The sequence below is a fragment of the Pezoporus wallicus genome, unplaced genomic scaffold (genome assembly GCF_028554395.1).
Source record: "Pezoporus wallicus isolate ANWC-B61680 ecotype Strahan unplaced genomic scaffold, APGP_CSIRO_Pwel_v1 contig_4816, whole genome shotgun sequence".
Taxonomy (NCBI): domain Eukaryota; kingdom Metazoa; phylum Chordata; class Aves; order Psittaciformes; family Psittacidae; genus Pezoporus; species Pezoporus wallicus.
In genome coordinates this window covers 889,498-917,112 of record NW_026640990.1, presented here as the reverse complement: position 1 = coordinate 917,112, position 27,615 = coordinate 889,498, and the positions used below count along the sequence as shown (strand labels likewise).

The 27,615-nt window shown below is 40.3% G+C and overlaps 1 protein-coding gene and 2 long non-coding RNA genes across 8 annotated transcripts in view; all 3 read right to left on the bottom strand.

Moving 5' to 3' along the window:
- Window positions 1–2,381, bottom strand: part of CDHR1 (cadherin related family member 1) — a 41,843-nt gene extending 39,462 nt beyond the window's left edge. For all 6 annotated transcript variants that reach the window (XM_057421566.1, XM_057421564.1, XM_057421563.1 and 3 more), the window contains exons 1-2: window positions 2,265–2,381; window positions 1,413–1,508 (exon numbers count right to left, since the gene is read on the bottom strand). In XM_057421566.1, coding sequence (XP_057277549.1) covers window positions 1,413–1,508; window positions 2,265–2,325 — 157 coding nt within the window. In that variant the 5' untranslated portion in view covers window positions 2,326–2,381. The remainder of the gene's footprint in view (window positions 1–1,412; window positions 1,509–2,264) is intronic.
- Window positions 2,372–9,202, bottom strand: LOC130605797 (uncharacterized). The gene is made up of 3 exons (XR_008973786.1): window positions 8,877–9,202; window positions 4,016–4,290; window positions 2,372–2,461 (listed from the first exon to the last, which is right to left on the bottom strand). It is a non-coding gene; the product is annotated as an uncharacterized LOC130605797 (long non-coding RNA).
- Window positions 9,203–13,326: 4,124 nt separating this feature from the next.
- Window positions 13,327–21,208, bottom strand: LOC130605794 (uncharacterized). The gene is made up of 3 exons (XR_008973784.1): window positions 21,069–21,208; window positions 18,859–18,921; window positions 13,327–15,460 (listed from the first exon to the last, which is right to left on the bottom strand). It is a non-coding gene; the product is annotated as an uncharacterized LOC130605794 (long non-coding RNA).
- Window positions 21,209–27,615: the final 6,407 nt, after the last annotated feature.

The following is a 27,615-nucleotide window of genomic DNA, read 5'->3' as shown; positions in this document are numbered from 1 at the left end:
CAAACACCACCCCAAACAAACTGAGTCGGGGTCCCATTCTGTGGCTATCTGGCATTACAAGCCTTATGTACACCAGTAGGTGAGTGATTCCAGTGGCTAATCTTACTCCAACAGGCAGCAGAGCTGTCTGGATCACCAAGGCTGAGCAAGTGTGGTTTCTGCATGAATCCAGACAGAAGCACAGCAAAAACTGCAGCTCCTTGATCTGTTTCTGGCTTTTGCAAGTGCCACTACATTACTGTTGGCCTTCAGCTGAGGTTTCCACCTTAAGCTTGACCAAGCTTTTAGCAAATCCCTTCTGCATCATAAGCAAGCTCTTTTTAAGTTCTTTGGCTAGATGCGTCACCTCTATGCTATGTCCCACCTTCCCCTCTTCTCTGGTTGAGCAGGCAAAGAAGTCACTGCTTCCCAGTTACCCTATCCTCATCGTTTAGCATGCCCAGTGTGGATCTTGGCTGACACTGACACCACTGGGCCAGGAATGGAGACTGAACAAACGCCAGGTAGCTGCTGCTTCCCAAAGCAATGAGTGACCCCGGTCATGTTTAGGAAGGCAAGGCCAGCAGTGTTGGTCTTCCAGATGGCGCTGTGCCCTCTGGATCCTTCTCCCCCCCCCCCCCCCGCTGTGCAACCTCTGCACAGCCATCTTCCTCCTCTATGCATGAGGCAGGTAACAGATAGTACTGTTTGCAATAGCTAAGCACTCTCCTGATTTAGACTGTAAAAGCTACAGACAAACAGGAAAAAAATCCTAGACCAAGCCTCAGTACAATGTTTGAAGAAAAGGCAGTGTTCATCACTGTAATAGATTTTGCATAAATTTTTCTTTAGTGTTCAGAAATTATTCTTTCTCCATGAAAAATATTGATTATAAATGGCCTTTTTGTTCCTGTTGAATTTTTCTTAATGTTCATCACTGTAATAGATTTTTTGAATTTTCATAAAACAAACCCTTTTTCTTTAGTGTTCAGAAATTATTCTACCATAACATTTGTACCATAAACATGAAAAATGCGATAACTGTTCAAAGAAAATCATGCCTCTATTACTTTTCAATGTACAGCTTGCTTTTACCAAGGCTGATAAAATTACTAACAACTAGGCTTTCTTCTCATAAGCATCTACAGATTGGTAAGAAGCCCCTCACCCCCATTATTTCTGATCCCAGCAATATCTGTGCTCTAATGCTGTGAAAAAAATGGTGGACCAAGAAAAGGGGAGCTAAAATTTGTGTTTTAAATTGCAGCCACAACTCAAACATGTCATTTTAAATTTGGGCCAACTAAAAGCTTGAGAGAAAAGCACATAAGACCACAGTAGACAACAACAACCGACAACAAAATACATGTTGCTAATCAAAAGAGCAAGAAGGTCCAGTGTCACAATTTAAACATACTAATTTTAATACTGACCAACAGGTGTGTCCTCCGAAAGGCTGAGAAGTGCCATGTTCCCATTTGTGCTTCTGGCTCCGTTATCAAAGAAATAGGGGGCATAATTTGCCTGAACTGCAATTAAAACAAAACAGAAGCCAAATAAAAGCATTTTGTAGGTGGCAGTTATTTGGCTTTGTTACCTGACTTTCAGTAAACATGAGCTGTTTGGGAAATACTATGAGTGTGTAACTTACACATTTGCTGCAATGGACTTTCAGAACTATATCGGTACAGGTATTTTAAATAATATTACATCTACCTGTTGCTGTGCCAGTGTTCACACAGCATCAAATAGAGGAAGAGTATATGGAAAAAAAACCCGAACCAAAACCAAACAAACCAAGTAGCAGGGTCTCTTTAAAACATCTGTCACAGATAACTTCATTGCAAAATTAACCTTTTCAGCTTCCAGCGACTGTACACCTCTCACATACTCTACACATGTAAGTCTGAAACTTTCCCAGTGCCTCAGTACCTTACCCAATATTCTAACCACATTGTGTCTTAAAATTATGCCCACACCAAGAGCAATTACCCAGAATTAAATAGTTACTTACTTCCTGCCAGACAACAGCAAAGTTAAAACGAAAAAAAAAAAGAAACAACAAATTAGTTGTCATTCTACTGACTGACTGTTAGAGCTTCAAACAGCCCCTTTGAAACCAAACTCTGAATTATAAACACAGTGGGTAACATTTGCACGGGGATCAGTTGCCAAGGAAAATATTTCAGGACAACATTACCACATCAGTAAGGATTAATACAAGATTTAAGGTTCTGCTTGTATCCTCCTGCATTTTTATTTAACAAATTGATTATTGTACTCACCCAGACAAACGTGCACCAAACTGAGAAATAAGGAGGGAGTGAAATGCCTTACATGCTTCATCTCACTGAAGAAAGTGCCAATTTCTTCTCTGTTTCAACTTATGTTTTTTTTTGTTTTGTTTTTCTCTCTGAAAGGTCCAGGAAAGTGTCCTTCAGACTGATGTAGTAGAGAAATGTGCAAGAGGCAGTAGCAGATGCTAAGATGTTAAGCGGATGACAAGTCTTAATTTCTGAGGAATTTAAAGAAGCTCCTTCCTACTACCTAATTAGACCAATTACTTTGCAGGGAGCTGTGGGACTCATTTCTGAGACAAGATTTGGAGGAATCAGTGAACTCTCATAGGTTCTGCTTTTAGTACTGTATTTGTGTTGTCCAAGCACACAAGTCAGAGAGAAGGTAAAGTAAAAAACCATTTTCATTCTAAACTCTGTCTTTAACTCTCTAAGCCAGTCCTCTATTTTTGAGAACTAAAAGAGTTTCCTCTTTATTTTAGCTTTGATAATCTTAAGAAACTACAAAGGAAGAAAATCCAGCATTAGCAACAAACAATAAATGTGATTGTTCCTCATTTAAAGGAAACAATCACATTTATGATAGCAAAAAGTACACAAAATTGCATACTAAAAATGCAGAAGTCAAAATGCTGTTTTCAAGAGCTGGCCTGATCATTTAATTCTTAAACTGCATGAATTTCTGAAAGTGCCTTTTACATTCAGAGGTAATTTTTGACCAACATACTAAAAAGTGTGTTTAGCCACCAAGTTAATAAAGTAGCTTTTTTTCATTGCTTGCTTTGATTTTCTGCACATAAAAGGTGTTTGCGCTGCTGTAAAATATATATCATCCAATAATTATAGAGTTAAAAACCAGTCACCCTGGGAAGTTATTCACATACAAAGCTTTCGGCTGCTTAAAAGAAACCTCATCAGTGGTACTACTTAGCTTCCAGTCAAGGAGATGTTTATGTAGTGGCTTAGCTGTTTAAAGTTGACCTGAGTAAGGCAAAGCACTTACCCTGTAAGGATGTGTTAATGGAGTTTTCTGGGGTTTAATTAACAGCCTGCCTGAAAGAAATGTCTAAGAAATTAATCACAGAGTTTTTCATTGCAATACTTTAAAATGTGACAGAAGCTACACTTTCTTCCAGGCAGAGCCCCTTGGCGCTGGTGCTGGCAAGGAGAGCCCTGGTACCCCATCTGGTACACTCAGGTCTCCCACAGAGTTGCTGCTGCTGCAGAGCTTGCTACAGGATGACCTGACGGTGCTGTCAGCCCCTCGGGGCCTTCTCAGGGCTGGGGAGCATTCCTGCTACAGCAGGACCTCGTGGCCGTTATCAGTGCATGGGTCCCATGTAACTCGGTGGGACGCTGCATGTCCTGCAGCATCCAGCTAGGCTGTGGGCAGGCAAACCACTGCTAGCTCCAGAACAGGCTGGAGACACGGAAAGCAAGTGCAGAGCCAGGAAGCAGCTCCAGACTGGCCAACAGTGGAGATTTTTTGCTCCCTCATTCATCCATGTGTTTTATCATTACCTGCTAAGATTTTGGGAGAGACAAGTGTTTCCTACACCTAACCCTGCAGACAGCATCTTCCTTGTCAACACCTGCCTGCTAAAGGTGGGCAGCGCTCCTGGGCTAGCTTTCCTCACATGCACAGGAGAGGGATGGCTTGGGCAGTTTCTGTGTTATTTTTCCTACAGAGGGAGCTGCCAGTTAGGTCCTGCTGCATATTTATAGCGTACCTTACTCACCAGTTGCTGAAGCTGCAGGGTGAATGAGTGATGGAGAAGGCCATGGGAGAGAAGTCTTTGCTGCAGATACAGCGCTGTGATACTCCCATGCTGTGGACAGAGCATTTCTGCACCTTCAGATTTCCCTGGACCTACAGTGCTGCTGGGAAGACACCTCTGCCTGCAAAACAAATCAACCATAAGGCTCCCAGAAAGGTAGAACTCTTGGACAAAATATTGCCAAAATCCATCATCCATTGTGGAACTTGCCAGAGAATGGTACACAGAGCAAAAGCCTAAAAAGGCTCCAATTTGTTTGATTAGACAAATTATTGAAGATTAGGTTCATCGGTGACTAGCAAATGCGATACGGATGCAAACCCTGGCTCAGTAAGGCACTAAATCACCATCTGCCAGAAGCAAGAAAGTTAAACTAAGGGAAGGCTCTTTGTCATCTTGATCTTTTTCTAACCCTCTCCTGAAAGATCAGACTTTAGGTGTGACTGTATGACTATTCTTGTAGAGCAGTGTTTGTAAAGGCTCTGTGTCGAATCAATGTGTGACTGCAAAGCTCAGGGGAGCCTGCAGCAGGCAACCAAGAAAAACAAATGTATTTTTAGTACATTTAAATTCATGATATGGGTATCTAAAGCTGAAAACTGTGTGGGAGGGGATACACATATAGAAGATGGATACAAATGTAGTCCCTGTTACAGATTTAACCATTCCACCACTGTCAAAAGTAATATTAAACCACTGATAAAATCACAGAAATGCACCTGCATGGTGCCCAAAAGGAAACATAAATAGCATCCAGATGTCCTTTCACCTGCCTCTTCAGTCCAGAACTAACAACAAGCTTTTTTTCTACATACTATTTTCCTAGTTTTTGTTCAAGTTAATAGCTGCCTGTTCTCCTGGTTGCATCCCCCAGGAATCTAAATCTCTAGGGCCTGCATCTCCAAGGAAGCAAAATGTCTCACTTCTGAATTTCAATGAATTTGAGCTCTTAATCCCCTTAGAATTTGAAAACCTAGCTAGTATGTGTCTATGCACACTCAGATACGTACTTAGCACAGCAATACTCTGACAGTACTTTGTTTCTGTCAGAAAATGTGCTTTCATCAAAGCTAATACAGTCCATGGATCCAGGCTGATTTTGATACATTTTCACTTTGTGAAAAAAAAGGTGAAGGAGGGGCTTTCTGGAGAGCAGTATATTCTGTCCCAAGAGTTTTAGCAATAGAAAGATTGCTCTGTCTATGTAGAAGAAACTTTTGGTTTCATATATTTTTAGTGTATCAAGTAGCAAGAACCATAAAGAAGAACAAAACATACACATTTGAACTGAACCATTTGTTTTCCCAGGATGTTCTGTTTGCTATGACATATAATATATTGATATTTACTGTGAAATATAATATATACTGTTCAGTATGAAAACATATCTGGAAAGATCCAATAGTTTCAGGAAAAAAGTTCTGGGTTTGGGTCACTGACTAGCAAGATCTACTGCAGACTGCTGGACAACCTGAATTTTTATAAAATAAAAGTTTTAATGTTGAAGGATGCTACAACAATGCAATGAATACTTTTGCAGACTTCACCCCTTCTGACTGCAGCTTGTGTGTACTGGCACCAGGACAGCATTGTTGCAACTGCTGGTTTGGGCACTGTTAAGCCCACTGAGATACCCTGAGCCATTGAAGGCTTCTCTTCCCCCAGAAGAAATCCATACCCCAAACCAAAACCAGATCCTTACAGGGCACAGGGGCCAGACAAAAAACTGACCACACACAAGTCCCTACCAGCTTCTTCCCTCTTATTGCTCTGAGCCTTCAAGAATCTTGGAAAAACCCAGGAACCAAGATGTTTACTTTTCTTAGCCCTAAACCCCAGTTTGAGACTACTAGTCTTCCTTAGCCAAGTATGGCTGAGAAGAAATGGGCTTCCACAAGTACTGAGAGCTACACTTCTTCTATTTCTACATCCCTGAATATGGGAATAATGGGCCTCACCAAGACAGCTGTTCTTGAGCCCAGTCTCAATACCACACAGAAAATGTAGGCCAGACTAGAACTAGCAACAGATGCCAGCATTAAAGAACACATAAAATACAACAAGACCCCAACCCCTCACCCCTGCAGCAACACCAGTCTGAGCTTAGGGCTCCCCAGGAGGCCTGCTTACAGCTGGCAACGAGCAGGTGCCTCTATTTGGCCACTATCATCCCTGCAGACACTCACTGCTACCCGAATTGGCAGTCTGAGCAGAGAGGGCAAAGTCTGAGCTGGCACAGAGATAAATTACTCTTTCCGCATTGTGGGTGGCCCTTCCACCTCAGGGCAATCACATTAGAGCTGCCTACCTGGAGGAAGACTGTTTGGCATATAAATGTGAGGTTTCCATGAGCTGCATTTCAATCAGCTTTCAGATGGTTACATGTATTTGCAATTTAACAATTAAGAATAGAAAGAAAAATAAAATTAGAGGCTAACAGAGACTAAATTATTTTGCACTGCCCTGCTTTGCTTTATATTAACTATGGAGTCTTCAGATTTTATGCTTCTGACTTAAAACTCTCCTTACTCTTGCAAATTTGAATGTGATAGGAAACTTCTTATTTAGCTTTGAAAGAGCAAAGGCAGGCAAGCAGGGCGTGTCTGCAACATACAGCACAGGTAAGACAGATACCCTAACAACCCTGAGTTTAACAGAGCTGTAATCACAGCTGGGCTGTCCCATATGTGTATCCACTATACACTTGACATACAAAGCAGTAAGTACAGCAAGAAGCTTCTCTTCCAAATAGACGGCAAGACTCTCTAAAAGAGCAGGTATACAATTATATCCATACAGAATCTCATACCTGTGAAAACGAACTTTACAACCATGACCAAATCTGAGGGTGAGAGCTTTTTAAAGAAAATGAACCAAAACTCGGTCTACCTGCACTAAAACCACTCACTTGTGTTCACTCCCACTGCCGTGAAAAGCTAGAAGGAAGTCAGCAGTTTTGTTCCAGTAACTGCTAGTGAAGTGTTATTGTAAGGTTACAAGACAAACCTTGAAGGAGGAAATACTTCATTGTTTCAGCACGCACAGACAGAGACCAAATTATGGAGGTATGTATGGTCAATATTTCATAGGGCACAGAATAATGTCAGATTTTCCTGTCCCTAACTTCTTAAATGGTCTTATATAGTGGAGTCAGTCTAGAATCTTCTCTTGCTGGGGGAGTATTTTTAAAGGCCAAACTCCACATATATAATCTAAATAAATACAATTTTAATTCTCTGTGGACCCCAGTTTACTGGACCTCTGATAGTGTTTCTGCTTGGCACAAACTGTGAGAAATGACTCACTGCAGCACATCAGGAACCAAAAAAAGTTACACAAGTAGCAGAGCAAACACGGTAAGATAATGGTCTATGAACAGGATGTACCCAGGGCTCCTTTAGACAAAGTGGTCTTAAAAAATGAATAACACTATCCTGTGAGGTCAGACAGTCCTGTTATTTCACATACCACAATATATTTAATGACATACTACAGCTTTGTACAACAATATCATGAGAGAACCGCAGATGTGATGCCCTTATCTACAAAGGAATTAAGAAATGACAATGGGAAGAAAACAGAGAGACAGCAGACGCTAAGCATCTAGCAATTTTAGCATTTCCACGGTGACTTTTAATAGGATGTCAGAGTGCTTCCCACCAAAATGTAGTGAGGGTTTTTTCCCTATAGGTAAAGGGGCAATGCTGTCCTCCCCTCAGAAAAGAAACTACAGTCTGCAAAACAAACACCTCGGGGCACTTGCCTGCATGATTCATCATGAGTTGTTGTCCTTGACTCTGGGTGGCAGCAGAGAAGGTTTAGGAACACCTAAGAAAAAGAAGTAACACTCCCACTGTTTCATCTCAGGTACAGCTCATCCTGGTTGTAGTCTGCCAAGAGCGTTTTATAGCGTTTGCAAAAAGGCTGCTGTAGGTAACTGGGGAAAGGAGAATATTTGCCACAGCTGCTAGGTAATTAAGGTTCCTGCTATGCCATTTAACTAGCTTAGAGGCTTTTAAAGGCCTCTGCAAAATCTGTTTACGATTCAGTAACTTTGCCTCTTTGGAAGCTACATATCACTCTCCTCATTTTGTTTTGACAGGGACAGAAGAAGAACAAATAGTCCCTAGAATATCCAGGTATATTTAGGTGGCCCACATTCATTCCAGCAGCATAATCTCTGATGGATGTGGTGCCACAGAGCATGACACAGATCGGAAATATGACATTTAACAACAGACAGTCTAAGTTATTTATGGAAGAACTAGTACTGTTCATTGTTTTGCCTGTAAAAGTTGTACATATAACTCAGAGGTGGGGTGTGAATAACAAATGAATCAAGGTTTTACAGTTTACTTAGTGTGTCTGAGAAAAATAACAAGACTTGTCAAGGCAGAGCAAAGAAATGCCTGTGTTCTTCTCATAAATCTTCTGGCTGGCATGCATACCATGGGCATCACCGTAAAGATGCCCTGCTTACATGGCATTAATATGATCTGTTGAACCAGGGGATGTATGAAAACTAAACATGCTCTTTTCACTGCCATGTATAACCAAACTCAGCTGTTCAGTACAGGAATGGCATGAATACCATTAGATGAACCCTTGCTAGAAATCCACTCTAGACAACACCAGCACTTCAGCCACAGGGGCTGGTGTGGAGAATTACCTGGATTTTACTCAGATATACGTGTGACACCCTGGCTGCAGATGGGTCTTCCTATGACGCCTCTTTGGAATGCAGATGTGAGCCTTAACGTTCTCAGAAGGGAATCCCAGAACTCAGCAATTCTCAAATTGGGTTAAGTACTGAGGTACTTACCTTGTTAGGATCTGGGAGGTCCAACCAGCCCACAGCATATCTCAGCCTTCGATTGCTGTAACAGAGAGAAACCTGAGCATTTAGGCAGCCTTAGACAAAAATAGTGCTTATCCTTAACCTAGAAAGCAAGATGTATTTCAGCAAGTTTTCTAGTTATAACAAAAGGCCTAAATACTCCACTTTGAGGCAATTTACCTTACCTCAAAAATATGTGGGACTATCTCTATTCCCACATACACTTTTCTAGCAGCTGTCTAGCTTTTGCCTGGAGAGACTTCTACAGCCAATAGTCCTGTACATATGTTGGTTCTCAAAATAAATAGTTTAACCTCTCCAGATGTCAGCTCTTCATACCTACCAGCTCTGCCTGTGTCTCCTATGTCTACCTCTGCTCTTACCATTTCCTTCCACGCCTTCAAGTACTGTGCTTATTTGGGTTGTTGGTTTTTTTTTATGATAATATTCAATAAAGCTAATCAATAGAACTATATAAGAAGAATCTCAAAAACAAATTTTAATTTGAGAAATTAATGAAATTAGCTGGGAACAGACTTCCACATCTGGTAACTGGGATTACATGATCCAAAATTACGACAGTGAAGGCTGAAACACAAACGAAGTGACAGAAAAATCCCTACTCACTGTGACTTTAACATGATTAGATGATGCCTTGAAACAGAGATGCTCAAATCTTGTAACTGAAACTGTCCTTGAAAAAAAAATTATGTCTGGAAACAACAAATGCAATGCAGAAATATTTTATGCCACATCTTTTTGACAATGTGCGCTCCAGTCAGTCTCATGAACAGAAATTCATGGAGTTAAAGTAGTTCAGCACAAGGAGAACAACTTGAGGAAATTTAGACAGCAGAATAATATCTCTGAGATAAGATCTCACATAGATCTGACAAAGAATGGGTGGGGGACCATCTTGCTTGAGACAAAAGATGACTTTTCTAGTCAGAACAGCCAGTAAGGAAAGCTTGGCATCAAAAACTGTAAAAACATGTGTAGGAACAGAAGAAAGCATGGAAAAAAAGTTGGGGAAGGAAGCAGAGAGAAATTTTTTTCAATAGACAGGGAAAGGTGCAAAGCACATTTATAATAACATCACAAAGAGAAGATTGGCTTCCCTTCTCAGACTTAAGGATCTCTTTTAAAATCTCTTGAGTCTTCACTTAAATTGATGGAAATCTAGGGGAGTTCTTTTCAGAGATCATCGAAGGTGGAGCTTATGAGGTTAAGGCCAACCATGCACACAGTGCTTTGCTAGACGTAACTTCAGGTCAGATTTTTTTTTAATCTCTCTTTTCATCAGCCACTCACCTGAAGATTTTTGCAGAAGAAAGCAGCAATACTGATAGATATTTAACTAAGGTAAAGGATAATGATGAATTGTTTAACCTTGGTACATTCAAACAATTTCAAGATAAGAGCCCAGTGACAATTGTCATCGTTTACTGTTTCCCAAATAATGAAAAGTTAACAACTGGAAAGCCAGTGAGTTGAAAAGAACACTTTAAAGAAGGACTTGCGAACACTGCTGCATTATCTCATCTCATTCAGAATCTTGTTTTCAACCATCTGGCTGCTTCTCTGATAGCATTTGTAAATGCTCTCTTTTTTTCTTCAATCTTCTCTTTGTAGGACAACATCTTTCTTCCCAGGCACACTGACCTCTTGGGGAAAATTCCAGGGTGGAAACAGGTTTTAGCCTTGCTGGCACAAAGCTGTGTGTAAAACCACACACCTGGCACTGACTGTGTGACAGGGCTCTGCAACAGTGCAAACAGGAAGTCTTGTCTTTAGAACTCACTTTGCAAAGACAGCATTTTCCAGTACACTTCAGTTTTGGGAGCTGATTTTAAGAGCAGGATAGAGAGATTTGATTTTCATAGACCAGGCAAACTGTATGGACTACAGTCTAACTGAACAGTGCCTCAAGAATGTCTTTTCCCCCCCCGAGGTTAGGATCATTGCTGATGACAAAACAACAATCACAGAACCCAGCAGATAACCACTTTTCTTCACTGACTTAAGCCCTAAAGTGCCATCTTGCCAGTCAAACGAGGGAAACACTGCTGCTCTTTATCTTTTGGACTTGGAGATCCTATTAGCCAGGATCTAGAAGTTGCTTTGACTGCACTACACTTACCAGAAATGCATGTGAACATTAATACAGTTTAGAGATTGTACAGGTGCCTAGTGGGCAGTTAATCACAATCATCCACTGACCGGGCATTTTTGTGTGCACTGAACTTTTGAATGCCTCCTATATAAGGTTTAAATCATCACCTGTGAATATCTGTGCTGTACTGCCAGCTGGGACTAATCAGCTCTTGAACTGGATCATTATGCATCATTCTTGATGCAGTTTTGAGTTTCTGACAGAAACTGGGCTTGGAATGACAGCTTCTTGTGACTACAGAGATTTTTGTGATAGTGTCAGGCTGAAGGAGACAGACAAGTCATGTTCAGTTTAGGATCTCTCACAGGCACATAGTGACCTGATTTCTCTGATAATGCTGAAAGCCTCTGAAAGAGGCTGACCAGATGGCATTGTGAATATAAGGTGCTTATCCTACAGCAAATCTCTGGCCTTAGCCACTCCCTTGCAGAGCATCAGCCTGAAAATGTGGAATTTAATCCCCTACATCTGAAGATACTCACAGTCAGTGCATCTGAAACACACTAACCAATGCTGGCACAAAGGTTGAATGACAACTTGAACAAATCCATGTCCAGACACTGAACTTTTCTGGCAGATATCACCACCACTGAAATATTGAAAACCAAAGCAATTTTTGGGAATGCTTCCTCTGCCAATACCCCTCCTCTGAGCTTAAAAGGCAAAGCATGACAAGACCTTTTAGCGTTCAAAACCAACATAGGTTATCCAGTGGCTGCCCTAAGTCTTGTAATACTGAAGGGCTACTAGGAAGAACAGACATAAACAGGTTGGAGTCAATATCTTAGTTCATGCAATTTCATGTCGGACTAAGGAGCTCTCTTGCTTCCCACCACCAATTGAAAGAATACTTAATCTTGCAGAGAAATTAGCCGCGGTGAAGACAACTGCTCACATCTAATAAGAACTGCTTGATCTGAGGCAAAAAGAAGATTGATGTGTAAGGGAGTTTTCTCCTCACCTTCCACCTACAAGAGGAGAAAGTCAGTCCTAAGCTTTGGCCAAATTCTTCCCAGAAAAAACTTTAGTAAAAGGGTATACACATCTGATCTGCATTCACCGTCTGACAATACTTTCCTAAAGCTATTCATGGCAGGGTGTGTGTGCGTGTGTGTGTGTGCAGCTACAATATCAGACTAAATAGAATCAGGCAACAGATCTCCAGACTTGATCCAATGAATACTGAAGTCACCAGGAGTCTTCCACTTAGTTTTGGCAAGAGTTATTTTATATATCTTATGTATCATGTATATCTACAACAGGAAGTATTTATCCCTCTTTTCTTATGTTTCACCTGAGTTTATTATTTGAGATGACAATGTCCATGCAGAATTTTAGTTTTCCTTAGCAAACACAATTCCAAGAAGTTGCCATTAGTCCATACTTTGGATAAACAGAACTTCTCCAGAGCTAAAATCCTAAAGTCTTCAACTATACCTAGGCCTTTGCCTCAGTTGTTTGCTACAGTTTAGAGGGCTGAAAGGCCAATAGCAGAAGCACCCGTTAGACCTTTTGGGATCCCATTCTGTATAAAGCCCACATAATTTAATTTCTTTTATTACTCACTTTGAAAGGAGAGATTCCCAAACCTGCCTCTGCACCAACCAACACTCCCTGACAGCAGGGATCATTTCTCCATTGCTCCTGACAATTCACAGTCATAGTGCCAAATAAGACAGACTGATTTGAGGTTTTCTGGTGGTATTAAGTTCTAAACAAAGTGAGGGGCTACCTGGCTCATTTAGTTCACAAGGTCAGACCATGATCTAATCTGTTCTGACAGGCATAGAGATACTTCAAAAACACCTTTACTGGAACCTGGAACTTGAAGGAACTATTGTTCCTATTGTGCAATTTTCTTGTTTGACAGCCAAATGCACACAAAAACACAAGATACAAAAAAAAAAAACACCAAAACACAAACCCAAAACATTTGTCAGATTGGACAAGCTAAATTTACTACTTTATTTCTGCATACAGCTTGTGCATTTTGAAAACCCACAGAGCAAATATATGTTACTCCTCAGGTAATACCAAACAAATATATGTAGAAGTGAAAGGAAAACAAAAGGAAGAACAGATGCCTGTAAGTGAACCCAGCATCAGATGGTAGCTCTGTTTTACCACATGAGGAAAACAGCCTGGTACATAAAAATCAAACTCTGTTGAGGAATCACCTTCAAGGGCTGACATATGACGTCCTGATACCTCTAGATGAAGCAAAAAAGCATGTTTGGGCAGCAGTCACAATCTATGCTGAAATAATTTGAAAATATCTGTTTTATTTTGTTCAACAAAGACTAGGACCTCACACAAGTAGCATCTTTAACTTGAACAGCCCTTAACCTTAGGTTGAGGCCAGTTAGGGAAACTCAGAGAGTAAAAATACTGGAGCGCATTAAGTGGTGTCCCAGGATCCCTCCAGAGACCCATAGTATTCTTTTAATTGTGCTAATGGTCTTTGATGCTTATGTTTTTGCTATCAGAGAAAACATTTTGCCTGAAGAGGACTGGAGAGTGTGGAGTGAAGAGAAAAATCGTACAGCATTTTTTCAGATGTAAAAGAAAACTTCATGCTTGTTCACAATGCTTTATATAGAGCTGAAAACACACATGGTTATATCTTACAGAGTAAAAACCTGCTGCAAACATTTAATACCAAAAATTCTCTTCACATTTATTTGTCATTTGTATTCTATGGATTCCTTCTACAAAAGACAAAATAGAAATAAAATACGCTGGCCCAGTGATCAGCAACAGAACAATCAAACATAACTGCTTTGCCATCCTCCTGACTCAAAGATCTTGCGAGGAGAACTGGCAGCTCCTTCATCCTCAATATAAAAATGCTATACATGGTCAGCTCTTCAAAAATAGGAAGCTAAGAGTCAGATCTATCTAATCTCAAAACTAATAAGAAAATAAAACGATAACAAGCACACAGGAGACTCAGAAATAGGTTCAATTGCTCATTACAATAGAAACACTGACAGTGAGGGCATGGCTTCATGGAACTGCCCGTATCTGTGACCCTTGGGAATTGCATTTGCCTGTGTGGGCTACAACAGGCCTCTGACTGCCCCCATTCAACTCCTCCAAATTCTGAAGGGCACTGAGACTATTCCTATTATACTGAAAATTATTTTAAGAGAAGCAGTGGTACTATGAGTACTGAGGGAAAAAATATTATTTCCAATCTGCAATTTCCCCAAGAGCAGGAAATCTTCCTCCTCCTCATATTCACTAGAAGGAAAAATGAATTTATGAACAAGCAAATAATTCTGTTTTAAGGACTTGCCTCCAGGCAGAGAAATAGCATATGCAGAGGACAATGAGGAAAGGACAAAAGATACGTGAGTAAAGACACCAATCACTGCTAATGATACCAGCAGAGTGTGCTCCAGTTTCTCTGTTGTTCAGCCCTTTGGTATTATTCTTTGCATTAATTTCATGTTCCAGCAATTTTTGTTTATTGGGTGATCACACAACTCAGGTGTCTTGAAAGAACAGATGCCTTCTGGCTTCAGGAGGAAGATATTTAATCTGATTAGCTTTAACACTTTTCACTATGCTGTTTAATAACCACTTGATGACATTCTTCTAGGAAGTTAAACAGGTCTCTTTGCTTTTAAAGTCAGATTTAAACCCTCAGAGGAGATGATACTCAAAAGCTTACCACTGTACTCAAATCTGGTCCTTTACCACTTTTTTAACAATCTGCTTATCTAGTTTCTCAGCTGTTTCTAAATGATGAACTCTATCTCACTTGCTAGAAATGTAATTTCAAGTGAATTTCAAGCACTGAGAGCAAAGGCTGCAGTAAAAATCATCATGTGCCTAGCTACAAACACGATCATTTTGTCAATACAAAATTAATCATTCATAGAAAAGGTTAAATATGCACATATACCAACAACTAGAAACAATAACATCAGTCCTTCACCACCTGTCAGGCAATCCATAAACACTAAATATACTGATTCAGCTAGGTCTTTAACCAGCTCTCCTTCTCCTCTCACTTGAGGACCTAAATCCCTGTTTGGTGCAGAGGAATATACAAGTGACATGAAGTCTGGTGGCAGCCAGACAGCTTTTCCTGACTCTTTAGCTGCCAGGCTAATGTTATCAAGATGATGGAGCCCGAGTGAATGAATAAACAGTAATGAAGCCTTTCCCAAATGAAAAAAATAAGATACACTCATGTCCTGTCTGTGCAAGCAGGGCCCTCCACCAAGTAAAGCACTGTGAGATGTGCCAGCAGGCAGATGTTTTTCATCCTGTTCTCACTCTGCTCATTTTAACTGTGGAAGGGGTCCAGGAACTTTTTTAAGGGCTTTCTGAGGACAATTCTTGCAGTATTTCCTTATTTCCATCAGACTCATTTTGAAATTCATATCTGTAAAACAAAGATGGAAAGGAGAGAAAATGGAAAGAGTTGTTTAATTGGGAGTGTGGAGCATGGCACAAAACTTTAATACCTGAAGCTAAGCTGTGTTTGTATGGGCAGGCTTAAATTATCAGGGTGGATAATGAAAATGGATGTGATGGTAGTTTTCTTTTTATTTCCCTTGTCATTAGGTTCCTGGAGATCAATCATTCACAGCAGCTTTTTCTCCCGGTACCAAGGGTGCATAATCACTGAAAACATGATTGCTGCTGCTGGAAGTTTCTACAGTCAGATGAAGGTCTTCATAGTTACAGGGGCAGTGCTACTGTCTCTCCAGAGCTCAAGTCCCACAATCAACAGTATCATCCCCTTACTATCATCACATTCACCATCTTTCCTGGACAGAAGCCACAGGCTGACATTGCCTTGAAATATTCTCTTTCTGGGACAGTAATTGTTTCTGATGAAAGAACAGAGTTATAGAAAATCAGTGGTTTTGCTTTAAAAGTAGTATGGTTAAATTACCTGCCTCCTTCAGCCACACTGAGTTAGCCTCTGAGTGGCTTTGCAGCTTCCTCTAAGCACATGCCCAGCACAAAGAATGGTGCAGAGTAACCCTCATAAAAGCACTGTGTAAAGCAAGTAGCATTCTTCTAGAACAGACAGCACCACAGACTCACAAGTCACCCAGAACTCTCAGAACAACACAAAACAAAGCTAACGTTGTACAATTCCAGTCCATAACTGTGTATGAAGCAATCCACTGTGTTTAGCTTTGGGCAGTTGCTGCATTACACTTAAGCTTTTACACCTGCCTCTCAATAAGAGTTGAAACAGATTCAGATCAAGCATTTTCATATAAGCAGGTTTGTAACAGAGACAAGAAGGCATGTGCAACAGACAGGAGCACGATGCATGAAAGCAAACAGCAATCCCTGACCTAAACCAGGTTTGACTGCAGCTGGGGGCAGGAGATGGTCCCTGTAAGCATGTCCAAGTGCTCAAGAGAGCAAGGGCAGAGTCTAATGGGGACAAGCAAAAATCATCAAGTATTGCTAGGTCTGCAACAGAGAAAGACATTTCAGATTCCTTTTGTAAGAGATCCTTGTGGTGAATTTACAGGGTTTTATGGAGCGCTTCCTTTGTACTTCTTTCTCCCCCTCAACATAGTACTTTCCATTGCTCTGCGAGACCAGTATTACTGTATTTTACCCACAGGGAGCAGTTTCAAAGGAACATTTGCTTTGGAAGCACATTTTATCAGAGAGTTTTCATGCCTGTTGCATAAAAAAACCCTAAAACACATCCTACTTTGTCAGATAGCAGAACATACCTCAGAATGAGAAGTAATAACCATGCTCATTGTAAGAAGTCTCAGTACTTTGGAAAGGTTATAGGCCTCACGAGGTAAGACATGGCATCCCTTTCAGGCCAAGAGCAACAAAAGCCACATCTGTGCATTCAGCTGCATGCTGCAGTCCTCTTAGATGAGCTGTGAACCCACTGTTGTTGCTGCAGATCATTTAGAGCTGAAATCCTCTGTTGCTACTGCACTTACTAATTAAATAAGACCCCAAACAGATATAAAATCATGACCCACAAGCATAACTCTGAAATGGGTTCACTGTTTCTGGTATCAATTAGACACTGCCTATAAAACAAAACCCATGATTCAGCACTGGGAGACTGGAGGGAAAGACACCAGCTAAAGGGAAACCTAGGTTTATCTAAATACAAAAAGGAACAAAGCATTTAAAGTATTTTATCAGCTGGAATGAATTTGCTGGGAAGTTCAAATTAGTCATAGAATCATAGACTAATAGAACAGTTAAGGTTGGAAAGGACCTTAAGATCATCTAGTTCCAAATTAGTCATTTTAGGATGAAAAGATTAGAAGGTAAATAAGTAAATAGGAAATAGACTATTTTAAATCAAATTCTGTATCTTTAGAGTTTAATGTAAGTTATCACCTAGCCATTTTAATGACTTTAAAAATTGTTATCCTAAAGAGCATACCTAATCATTTTATCCTAAACTTGTTCATGGTTTAGGCTTTTTTACTGGGGTCTTACTGAAACCAGGGATACAACGGACATACAGAAAGAAGTAAACTGAGCTTTTTTGGACTAGTGACAGTGTCAAATCACCATAATAAGGATATATGAAAGTGGACAAGGTTGCTAAGAGATAAAACTGCCATATTTATACAGTGAAAGCACTGATTTGATGGCAGAAATTCCAATCACCACTTTAGCAAACACTGACTCCACAGGAAATCTGCATTTTGCTATCAAAAGTAGCTCTAACTAGAATGGGAAATTTAATTTCAGATTTAGTTCTCCGATTGCTCACATGAGCAAGAAGCTAAGGTAACTCTGTGCTGCCTCACTCATTCTGGCATTACCTTGTTCCAGAGCCAGGCAAAGGAGGCTGGTTTCAGCCTTGTGCAGGTACACAGAGCATTTTAAGTAAACAAAGAGGTACCTAGGCAGGGAATACTGAGCTTGTAGCTCGAAGTATTTGCATCGGAACTCCAGTTCAGAGTGAGACACCAGCCACTCAGAAAACAAGGAAAAAAAAACAAAACCAAAACCTAAAACTCAAACAGTGAAGATTGGTTTTCTGAAAGGGAAGCTACCATTTTAAACTCCCATCTAGAATGTGGATACTTTAAAAAGCAGCAAAGTGCTTTGCCTTCGCTTTGAAGGCTGTGGCTGTTCTCTATTTCCCCTTGGAATAAATGGTCTCAAAATACCACAGGGTGGTCTTCCCCTTCCACTTGCTCTGAGCAGGGAACATATTTAGCTTGGAAAAATCTACCGTGTACTTCAATGCAAGTGGATTTCTACTTGTGCAGTCTTTAGACACGCATATTTAGGACAAATTCCATCTCAGGTAATTCTTGTTCCTGGTGGGGCTGCGGGTTCAAAAACTGTATTTTTAGGAATTTACAGAATTACACTTTGGTTGATCTCTCAAAACATGGAGATGGATGCAGCCACAAATAGGCAATGATGGAATACACCAAGGCAAAGGCATGAAAAGACTTTTGTAGACTATTCTTATTAATGAGGGACTATGCTATGGCTTTCTGTCCTCAAAACAAGAATAAAACCTTCTAGGAAGCAGGAAGTGATATGAATACTTTATGCATTGATCAGACTATATCATATTTCTCTTGATTGTTTTACACTGTGAGCACTAAACAGATTCTCTTCTGCTCTTATTTCTTCCTGATCCAAGCATTCAGTAAGTTAATTGAGAAAAGAGAACAATTTCAGTAGTGCGATGAAGATAATACCTTCACGGAAAATTCTGCAAAGTTTTCAAACAGAAAAACCTCTACATACTGTGATTTATCTATAATGATTACCTAATTAATGCAATGAAACTGTAAATCTTATTACCTTTAGGCACTTTTTTGTTGAATTTGGGTAGTTTTGAGCGACTGACTTCTTTAACCTTCCTACCTAAGGGTGAAGAAGAATACATTACCAGTGGAGACAGATAATGCAAATAGCTCTACATATGTATTCTAAATAGATTACAGTCCACAGACATTTTAATTACCATATTTATCATTGAAATCCTTGAACAGAGAGATCTGTGAAACAAAACATCATCATGACTCATGTTTACACCTGTGCACAGCTTTATTTATTTATTTATTCCCATTCCTAGCATGGAATGGGAATTAATTTGTTCTTTTCCATCATTACGAGTACATACACTGGATACATGAAGAATTTTTACCCTTTGAAATGTCACATATTGGCAATACAAGCAGCAAATCTAGATGTTTTAACCTAAGAAAAACTCTGCGCTCTTTTTATAGTTACATCACTTAATGAAAACATAAAAGATTACCAAGTGGGAGAAAGCATATCTCTGTGTCCATATGAACAGGAGCGTAGAATAAATTTCTTTGGGTGAGCAAAGCCATTTAGCTATTCCCTCCCTACTAGACCTAAATAAGTGTGCTGTTGATTGCACTTGACAAGTTATGTGCTGGACACGTTAAAGGGGGAAGAAAGTTTGACACTGGAGCTGAGGTAGGTCAGAAAGGACAGAGGTAGGTGATTTCTCAGAAACAAAATCTCGTATGTGCTCAATGTTTCTGGAAATCCCTGTGGCACAGTTCTACAGCCAAGGCTAGTGGCTGTGGCTGCTGTAGCATCTAAGAGGTCTGAAGTATCTTGTCACCATCGTTTCATTCTGTTGTAACAGGTTTTACATTCATCTTGTACACCCAGGCACTTCTACCTTCCCATCAGTGTGTTTATGGATAAGGAACAATGTCCTTTGCACACTTTCTCTCCACCTTCTGACTCGTTGAAGGACCAAACTCCTAGGATGCACAGTAATAAAAAGAGAGCATTATTACAGGATGCTGAGTGTATTCGTTTAGGTTTACAGGGTACTCCTGTCTCCTGCCCTTTCTGGACAGACTTATACTATGCTCCTGAAGACAAATCTAGAAATTCTCCAACTCCCTTTGCACTCTTCCTTACGTTTTCATCAACAGGTTTGGGAACCCTGAATAAATAGAGAAGTGGAAAATGCAAAGGGAGCAGAAGAACTTCAGGTATCACCGCTCTGGCAAACAGCTCTACCACTCAGAACAGACTCCAGTAAATGAGAAAACTGGGCAGCTTACTTGATCAGTTTGAAAGACAATCACATGTTGTCTTCCATGTCTCTCCACACTCATTTACAAATAAAGTGATTCTAATGAGGTGTCTAGAAAATACAAAGCATGGCAAATCTGCTGCTCCTGACCTTTGAACATTTAGCTTATTTGGTTTTCCTTATCTCATATTCATTCTTTACATCTTGTGTAAAATAAACGCATGGAGCAATCATGGTAGCTCTCCAAGATTTACAACATCAAACATCAAATCTGAACAGGTAACTGTAAAAGTTGCAACTTTCAATTTAAAAATCCTACTAAACTGTCCCCCTGCAAACCCAGAATGACATCTCTAGAGATGTGGCTACAGATAGATGCAAAACCCCCTGTTTTTAAGATTTAAACTGCTCAATGAATTTGCACAATTTGGAATACTGCAAAATGGTAACTCAGTGCCGCAAGGGAATACTGCAATTAAAGTGAAATACCAGTGGTTAAAAAATGAGTCAAGACTGATAGAAGGTCAGAAGAGCCACTCCCACCTGTTTCACTGTTCTGTAAAGAATTTCTCATTTACTCCAGTTCTGGTGACCTGAATGCTACCTATTCCCTTGTTCCATAAGGGTAGAAACCTTTTCCATTAATGCATTTTTCACAATTCAGAAAAAATATATAATTTTTAGATTGGCAGATGGTTATCTACTGGAAAAGTAATAGACTTTTTTTCAGAGGAGCAGGTTTCAGAACACAGATTAAGGTAAAAGTTAATCATGCTGAGGAATGCAAGAGGAAGTAACAGATAGGAAACACTACTGTCCATACAAAACAAAGCATTGATATGCAAACACATTCTGCAGTCTAATTCCTTTCCTAAATTCATTTTCTCCTTTCCAGTTGTCAAGCTGTTTTCTTTTAATTAAAGTGTTTTTATATCACAAAAGGAAAGAATAAGATAGGAGACAATTGTGTTATAAGGATATACTGTACCTTCTGCGGTAAAGGCATTGAGAAACAAAAGAAGGACAACCAAAAATTCACAGAGTACCAGAAGCTTCATCTTTCCAACTATCATGAGACCAGACGTCTTTACTGAGGCTGAACAAGCATTCCAGTCTGCCTCCAGTGCAACCTTACCTTTATATAAGGGCGACAAAAGGAATGCTGTGTTCAGAATGGGTGGAGATTTGGCCTTTGAATTGCACTTCAATGGATGAAATGAAACAGCCATTGCTATTATGAGAAGCAGTTTACTCAAAATTAGGCAACAGCTGGCTCCAGTTACAAAGGAGCACCTGGCTTTCAGTATTAGAGTATTCAGGGATGCTCCGATGGGGAGAGTTTGTGTGTGGTTCACAGCAGCCTCCTTAGGTGACCTTGTGTGCTCCTTTGTATACTTGGAACGGCAGCAAGTACACCTGAAATAAAGGTGTGTGGAAAGTGAACCGGAACTGAAAGGCAAACCAAACCCATAGTGTTTAAATCAAAGCAACTGCCAATGTGTTGTTAGCATAATTAACAGGACAGCTGGATAAGCAGCAGATTTCTGAGTTTATTATTAACTTCTCAGTATCTTTTATATCAGATAATTAAGTCTGTTACAGAGATTCCAGTTAACAATCAATTTTAAGAAGTCCATCAAATTCAACACAGTATCAAGGTTCAACAAACAGAATATGCTCTGAGCTATTTAGCCTTAAAAGCTGGGAGTGGTACCTGCAAGCCATTCAGACTTGGAACTGCAGCAGGACAGGTGGCTTCACTCTAGTGCGCAAACATTGCCCTTCTGTCCCTCCCCAAATTTCAAAGTTACAGTATTTTAAGTTGTGGATTTGGCTTGTTTCTTGCACTGGATCAGCAGCCTTCCAAATCAGTTTATCTCTTTATCTACCAATTTTCACCAAAAAAACTTATTTCTAGATTCTTAGCTGGGACAGCTGACCCCAACTGATCCAAGTGGTACCCCAGACCACATGCTGTCATGCTCAGCATGTAAAGCTGGGGGGATAAGGACTAATGAGGGGACATTTGGAGTGATGACATTTGTCTTCTGAGTAGCCGTTATGTGTGATGGAGCCCTGCTGTCCTGGGAATGGCTGAACACCTGCCTGCCAATGGGAAGTAGTGAATTAATTCCTTGTTTGGCTTTGCTTGTGCATGTGGCTTCTGCTTTACCCATTAAACTGCCTTATCTGAACCCATGAGTTTTCTCCCTTTTGCTCTTCCAGTTCTCTTCCCCTGTCCAGACAGGAGGGTAAGTGAGTAAGAGACTGGTTAGTGCTCAGTTGCTGACTGGGAGTAACCCACAATACCCAAAGAATTTTTCATGTCCTTTTAGCATTGACTAGAACCATTCCCTTCTCTTTCAGTGTGCACAGTAAGAAATAAAAGTGAATACAGAAGAGGAAGGTAACCAGGTAAGATGGGAGATGAGTTGCATAAGAGAACCTTATCTCATGAAGGCTACTGACATTTCCAGCTATGTTAATTTAAATAAACTGAAAAAATGTTGGAATGTTACATGCACTACAGCTGCTGCCAACACCTACTTCAAAAAAAAAAAAAAACAAAAAAACAAAACCAAACGTTTTTCTTCTGAAATATTTACAACAGAATACTGGCAACAGGCATGTTTACAAAAGACTTCTTTTTTAAATATAGATAACTGCATTATGATCATAGCATCCACCCCAAGCAAGAAAGCAGCATGTGCTACTTCGATGCTCCATTTGTTTTCTGCTGGAAAGAGACAGGCTGCTACTCAGTCTGCTCTGTTACAACAATCCAAGCCCTCCAGCTACTGTGATGGGAAATGAAGCAAACCTGCACACATATCACTGCACGAACAAATACCCCACAGAGGGGCAATTAAGCAGGTGGTGGGAAGCTCTTTTGTCTGCCCAGGGGAAAATTTTAAATGGTTTATGCTCCTGCCTTTCAGCCTGCTTTTGTATTTCTGAGTCTGGAGAAGCCAAAACAACAACTTAGTTAAAAGCTATTGTGCCAAAAGGAGCACAAAGGACTTTGCCAGATGAGTCTGAAGTATTGCCCACAAACCTACAAGTCTGCTTGCTACCAAAGGAGGCTGCCAGTATCTCTACATCTTTGGTTAAGCAAATTTGAAGATCTTACCTGCAAAGTCATTTTGGTCCTCAGGCCAGAGAGGATCAGTGACTGCTACTTGAGTGTGGTAGAATGGTCAATTTCTGTATTTTCTTCTTCTCCAATGTGTACAGTATCTGCAGCCTTGATACTCTCATCTGTTCTGCTGAAGACACATCACCTTGTATAAGAAAAACCATCCTTAGTCTTACGCTCTCTGATTCGCAGCCTTTATTTCACACAATCTGCTTTGCTGTTGCCAGCTGCCTATGTCCTCTACTCAGCATGAATTTGCCAGTAATTATACTCATTCAGGTCAGCTTTTAAAATATCCCCTTACCTGGTGTTCACAGTCACCTCCATTTTTGCCCTTGAGTCTGTTCTCTTTTCATACTTCTTTCTCCCCTTCTGCCACCCCCGTGCCTTTCTCTCAAGCAGTTCTTCCCCAGTATCGTTTTCCCTTTATTATGACCCGGTAAGAGGTGAACACCACTTTTTGTTACAACTGTTTAACTGATTCCAGCTATTTCTTTCTAAGGCATGAGCCTACTTTATTTTTTGGCAGAAATATTTTGACTATTCAAGAAAACAGAAGTGCATGAAAACCTAAGTGCTCTTTTTTTAACCAGTCACAAATCATATCTACATGCTTACGCTCTACCAGCATTCCTTGTGGAAGAGAAAGTTCAAGCATAAGATTTTCTGCTCATCACCTAGGCTAAATTTTCACTCAGGATAATCTCTCATAATATGCTGGGGCTAGAAACCCACTAATGCACGTACCAAGCTGAGACGAGTTAGCTTTTGAAATCTCGTGAGGAGTTGGAGCTCTCCGCTGAGAGACAGCAAAGTTTGTCTCACCATCACCAGCTGTCCCACCAAGCCAAAGTCACTCTCACCTGCTGCGAGGAAGCCCACACCCTCCCTGACAACAGCAGCCCTCTTTTCACGTTCGCAGCAGACCCTTACTACCTGTCCTACTCTTCAAAGCATTCAGCTTGCTGTAGCCATGCTAATTCCCAAGAATGCCTTCCCAAAATACATATATGTCAAGTCTACTTTCTTGTCCCTCCTCATGATTGGTTTTCCATTCCCTTCCCTTTTTGTTATACAAAAAGCCTCGTGTTCTGCATATACCATCAAATACATACATGTACTTCAGAGTGACATGCCTAGTTCTGGCTAGAAGGCCAAAAGTGGCTCAAATTAATATGGGTTTTGATTTATTTGTTGGTTTGTTTGTTGGGGGCTTCTGTTGATTGTTTTTTAAAAACCTTTCTAGGTATGCAGGTGTCTGTTAAAACCTGTAGCATGACAAATATGAGGAACATTACAGCTATGGCAAAAGTTAAGCCTATAATTATATTAGCATCTTAAAGACTAGTGCTACAATGGACTGTATTATGCTCCCATACACTATGGAAGATATTGACTTAAAGTGCTTCAAATAATCTGTTTAAAATTATGAATTTCAAAAGCAGATTTTAATATCCACTCTTAAGCCTGTTTCACGTTCATTATTTCCCTAAGGAAAGATTCATCACAGTTGGTGGTGTAATCATCACATCAATTTTTACAAAATATGGCCTTTACCTACAAGGCACTACTACCTTTGCATACCTGGAGAAAGTGCAAACACTTCTCACATCCACAGAGCTCAGTATATGCTCATTCTGCTTTCAGTGTTCATAATTTTAATACAAAAAATTCAGCTACTAGAGAGTTAGGTAAGGTTTTAATTAGTGATTTTTGCAAGGTTCTGCTCACTTAGCTCCTGCCTGTACAGCTGATAGTCTCCCTATTTCCCTGGCATTCATGAATTCCTTGCTGTTGTGGCAGGATGAGTTATTCTTTGATGTCGCCAGCTCTACCCTTCCTTTCTCCTTCCATTGCTAAGATACTATGCATGTATTGGTTATTCATTACCTAGACTAGGATAAATGCCTGACTTTACGAGCTGATTTTTCTTCCTTCCAGTATTTATCCATGCTGCTCCTTCTTAAGTGACAGAATAGTGGTAGCAGAGGGGTTCTTGACTCCATTTTTGACAGAGCTTTTCCCCTGCCTTCTGCCCTTGACTGTTCCTTTCTTTCCCAAAGGGCACACACTCAGTTGGCTAGCAAACACGCACTACCTAATCTTAGAACTGCTGTTCCTGAAAGCACATCCAGCTCATTTCTCAAGCCTGCAAATTTTCTATTTCCTTCCTTTTCAGCGCTACAGCCAGTGCTTCTGTGCTGTTACTTACATGTAAATAAAAAGGACAACCGGCACACTGAATTATGGCATAAAGCTCCATGGGATTTTTTGCAGGTCCAGGCATGACTCAGTGATACATAAACAGAATTTGGCTAAGAATATCTTTTATAAAAATTCCTTATATTTTTAAATGTGTCAAAGAACATTAAAGGCAGGGCATATGTTTATCCTGCAATTAAATTAAAATCTGACCCTAAATATTGACTACAGCTAATGTTGCTAAGGATTTCTACAATGTTTCAAGTAATTGCACTTTAAACTATGATCTAAATGGCTGCATGTTTAATAATTTACTTCAACTTTTTATCACAACCATACAAATAGGTTATTTTCCTGAGAAAGAGTTCTTTACAGACTTTACCAGTCAGCTGGTACAAGCAGACCTGACTCATTCACGTATTTTCAGTTTCCTCAATAGAATACAAATGAAATTTAGATCTCACCTTATGGAAATATTCAATGTAACTGTAGATTTGCAATTTTCATCTGACTTGCCTCACCTCTAACACTGCTGGATGCAATGAGGTAGAATGTACTGGCCTTTGTGAAACCTCCAGTAGTACACCTATAAAACAATAACACTTGTGTGCCTGGTGTCTTTATACAGCTTGAATTGCTCTCCAAAAGACAAAGATGATTTCTCCCTATTTCTGCTGACATTAAAGAGCAGGACAATTTTTTTAAACTCTCCAATATTTGAAAATTAATGGTAAGGCAGCTTATATTTTCTTTGATAAATATCTTCATTTTATAGCTAACTTAGAATTTATAAATAGTTGCCATAAGCTTACCTCAAATTTTGAAATGGACGCATTTTGAGAAAAAGAAAAATCCATTTAAATAACTCTTCTATGCAGTATTTAAGTATGGACTGGATTTTTATTACAGCATTCAGCCATGTCTGTGACCTTTCTGGAGACAGGCTCTTACAACACAGGAAGCAGAGTACACCAATCTGTGGCAGCCCTCAATGGAGATGGCTGTTCAGACCTGTAATCTGGCACTGGAAAGCCAGCTGCTACAAAAGCAAGTAAGCTGCTGGCACAACTCATTAACCCGGAATTCACCCCACTTAACCATGCAAGAATAGCCTCTGAACACAAGTCTAACAGAGAACTGACAATCTAGAAACACAAAGGTCTCATTCACACATATGCAAAATGTCTCAGACTAACTAATTTTAGATCTAACCACCTCTCCTTTGCCAGTGATGAATGGGAATAGGTTCAGAAATACATGCTATCATTCTTAATTCCTTTGCTCTATTCTGACACAGTTTGTTCAGCTCTTACAGACATCATCATTAATGACTCTGAACAAATCTTCAGCACTAACAGAAGGCATTTCTTTTTACTAACTTGTACACAGTAGCTAAGATTAAACCGACAGCATTGTTTTGTTTTTTTTTTCTGTTGGGGTTTTTTACTTGTTCTGGTGTTTTGGGTTTGCTTTTTTTTTTTGTATGAATCATAGAATCATAGAATAGTTAGGGCTGGAAAGGACCTTAAGATCATCTAGTTCCAACCCCCTGCCGTGGGCAGGGACACGTCACACTAAACCATATCACCCAAGGCCTCGTCCAACCTGATCTTGAACACTGCCAGGGATGGAGCATTCACAACCTCCCTAGGCAACCTATTCCAGTGCCTCACCACCCTAACAGGAAAGAATTTCCTTTTTATATCCAATCTAAACTTCCCCTGTTTAAGTTTTAACCCGTTACCCCTTGTCCTATCACTACAGTCTCTAATGAAGAGTCCCTCCCCAGCATCCCTATAGGCTCCCTTCAGGTACTGGAAGGCTGCTATGAGGTCTCCATGCAGCCTTCTCTTCTCCAGGCTGAACAGCCCCAACTTCCTCAGCCTGTCTTCATACGGGAGGTGCTCCAGTCCCCTGATCGTCCTCGTGGCCCTTCTCTGCACTTGTTCCAAAAGTTCCATGTCCTTTTTATGCTGAGGACACCAGAACTGCACACAATACTCCAGGCGAGGTCTCACAAGAACAGAGTAGAGGGGCAGGATCACCTCCTTCGACCTGCTGGTCACGCTCCTTTTGATGCAGCCCAGGATACAGTTGGCTTTCTGGGCTGCAAGCACACACTGCTGGCCCATGTTCATTTTCTTATCAACGAACGCCCCCAGGTCCTGCTCCACAGGGCTGCTCTGAAGCTCGTATT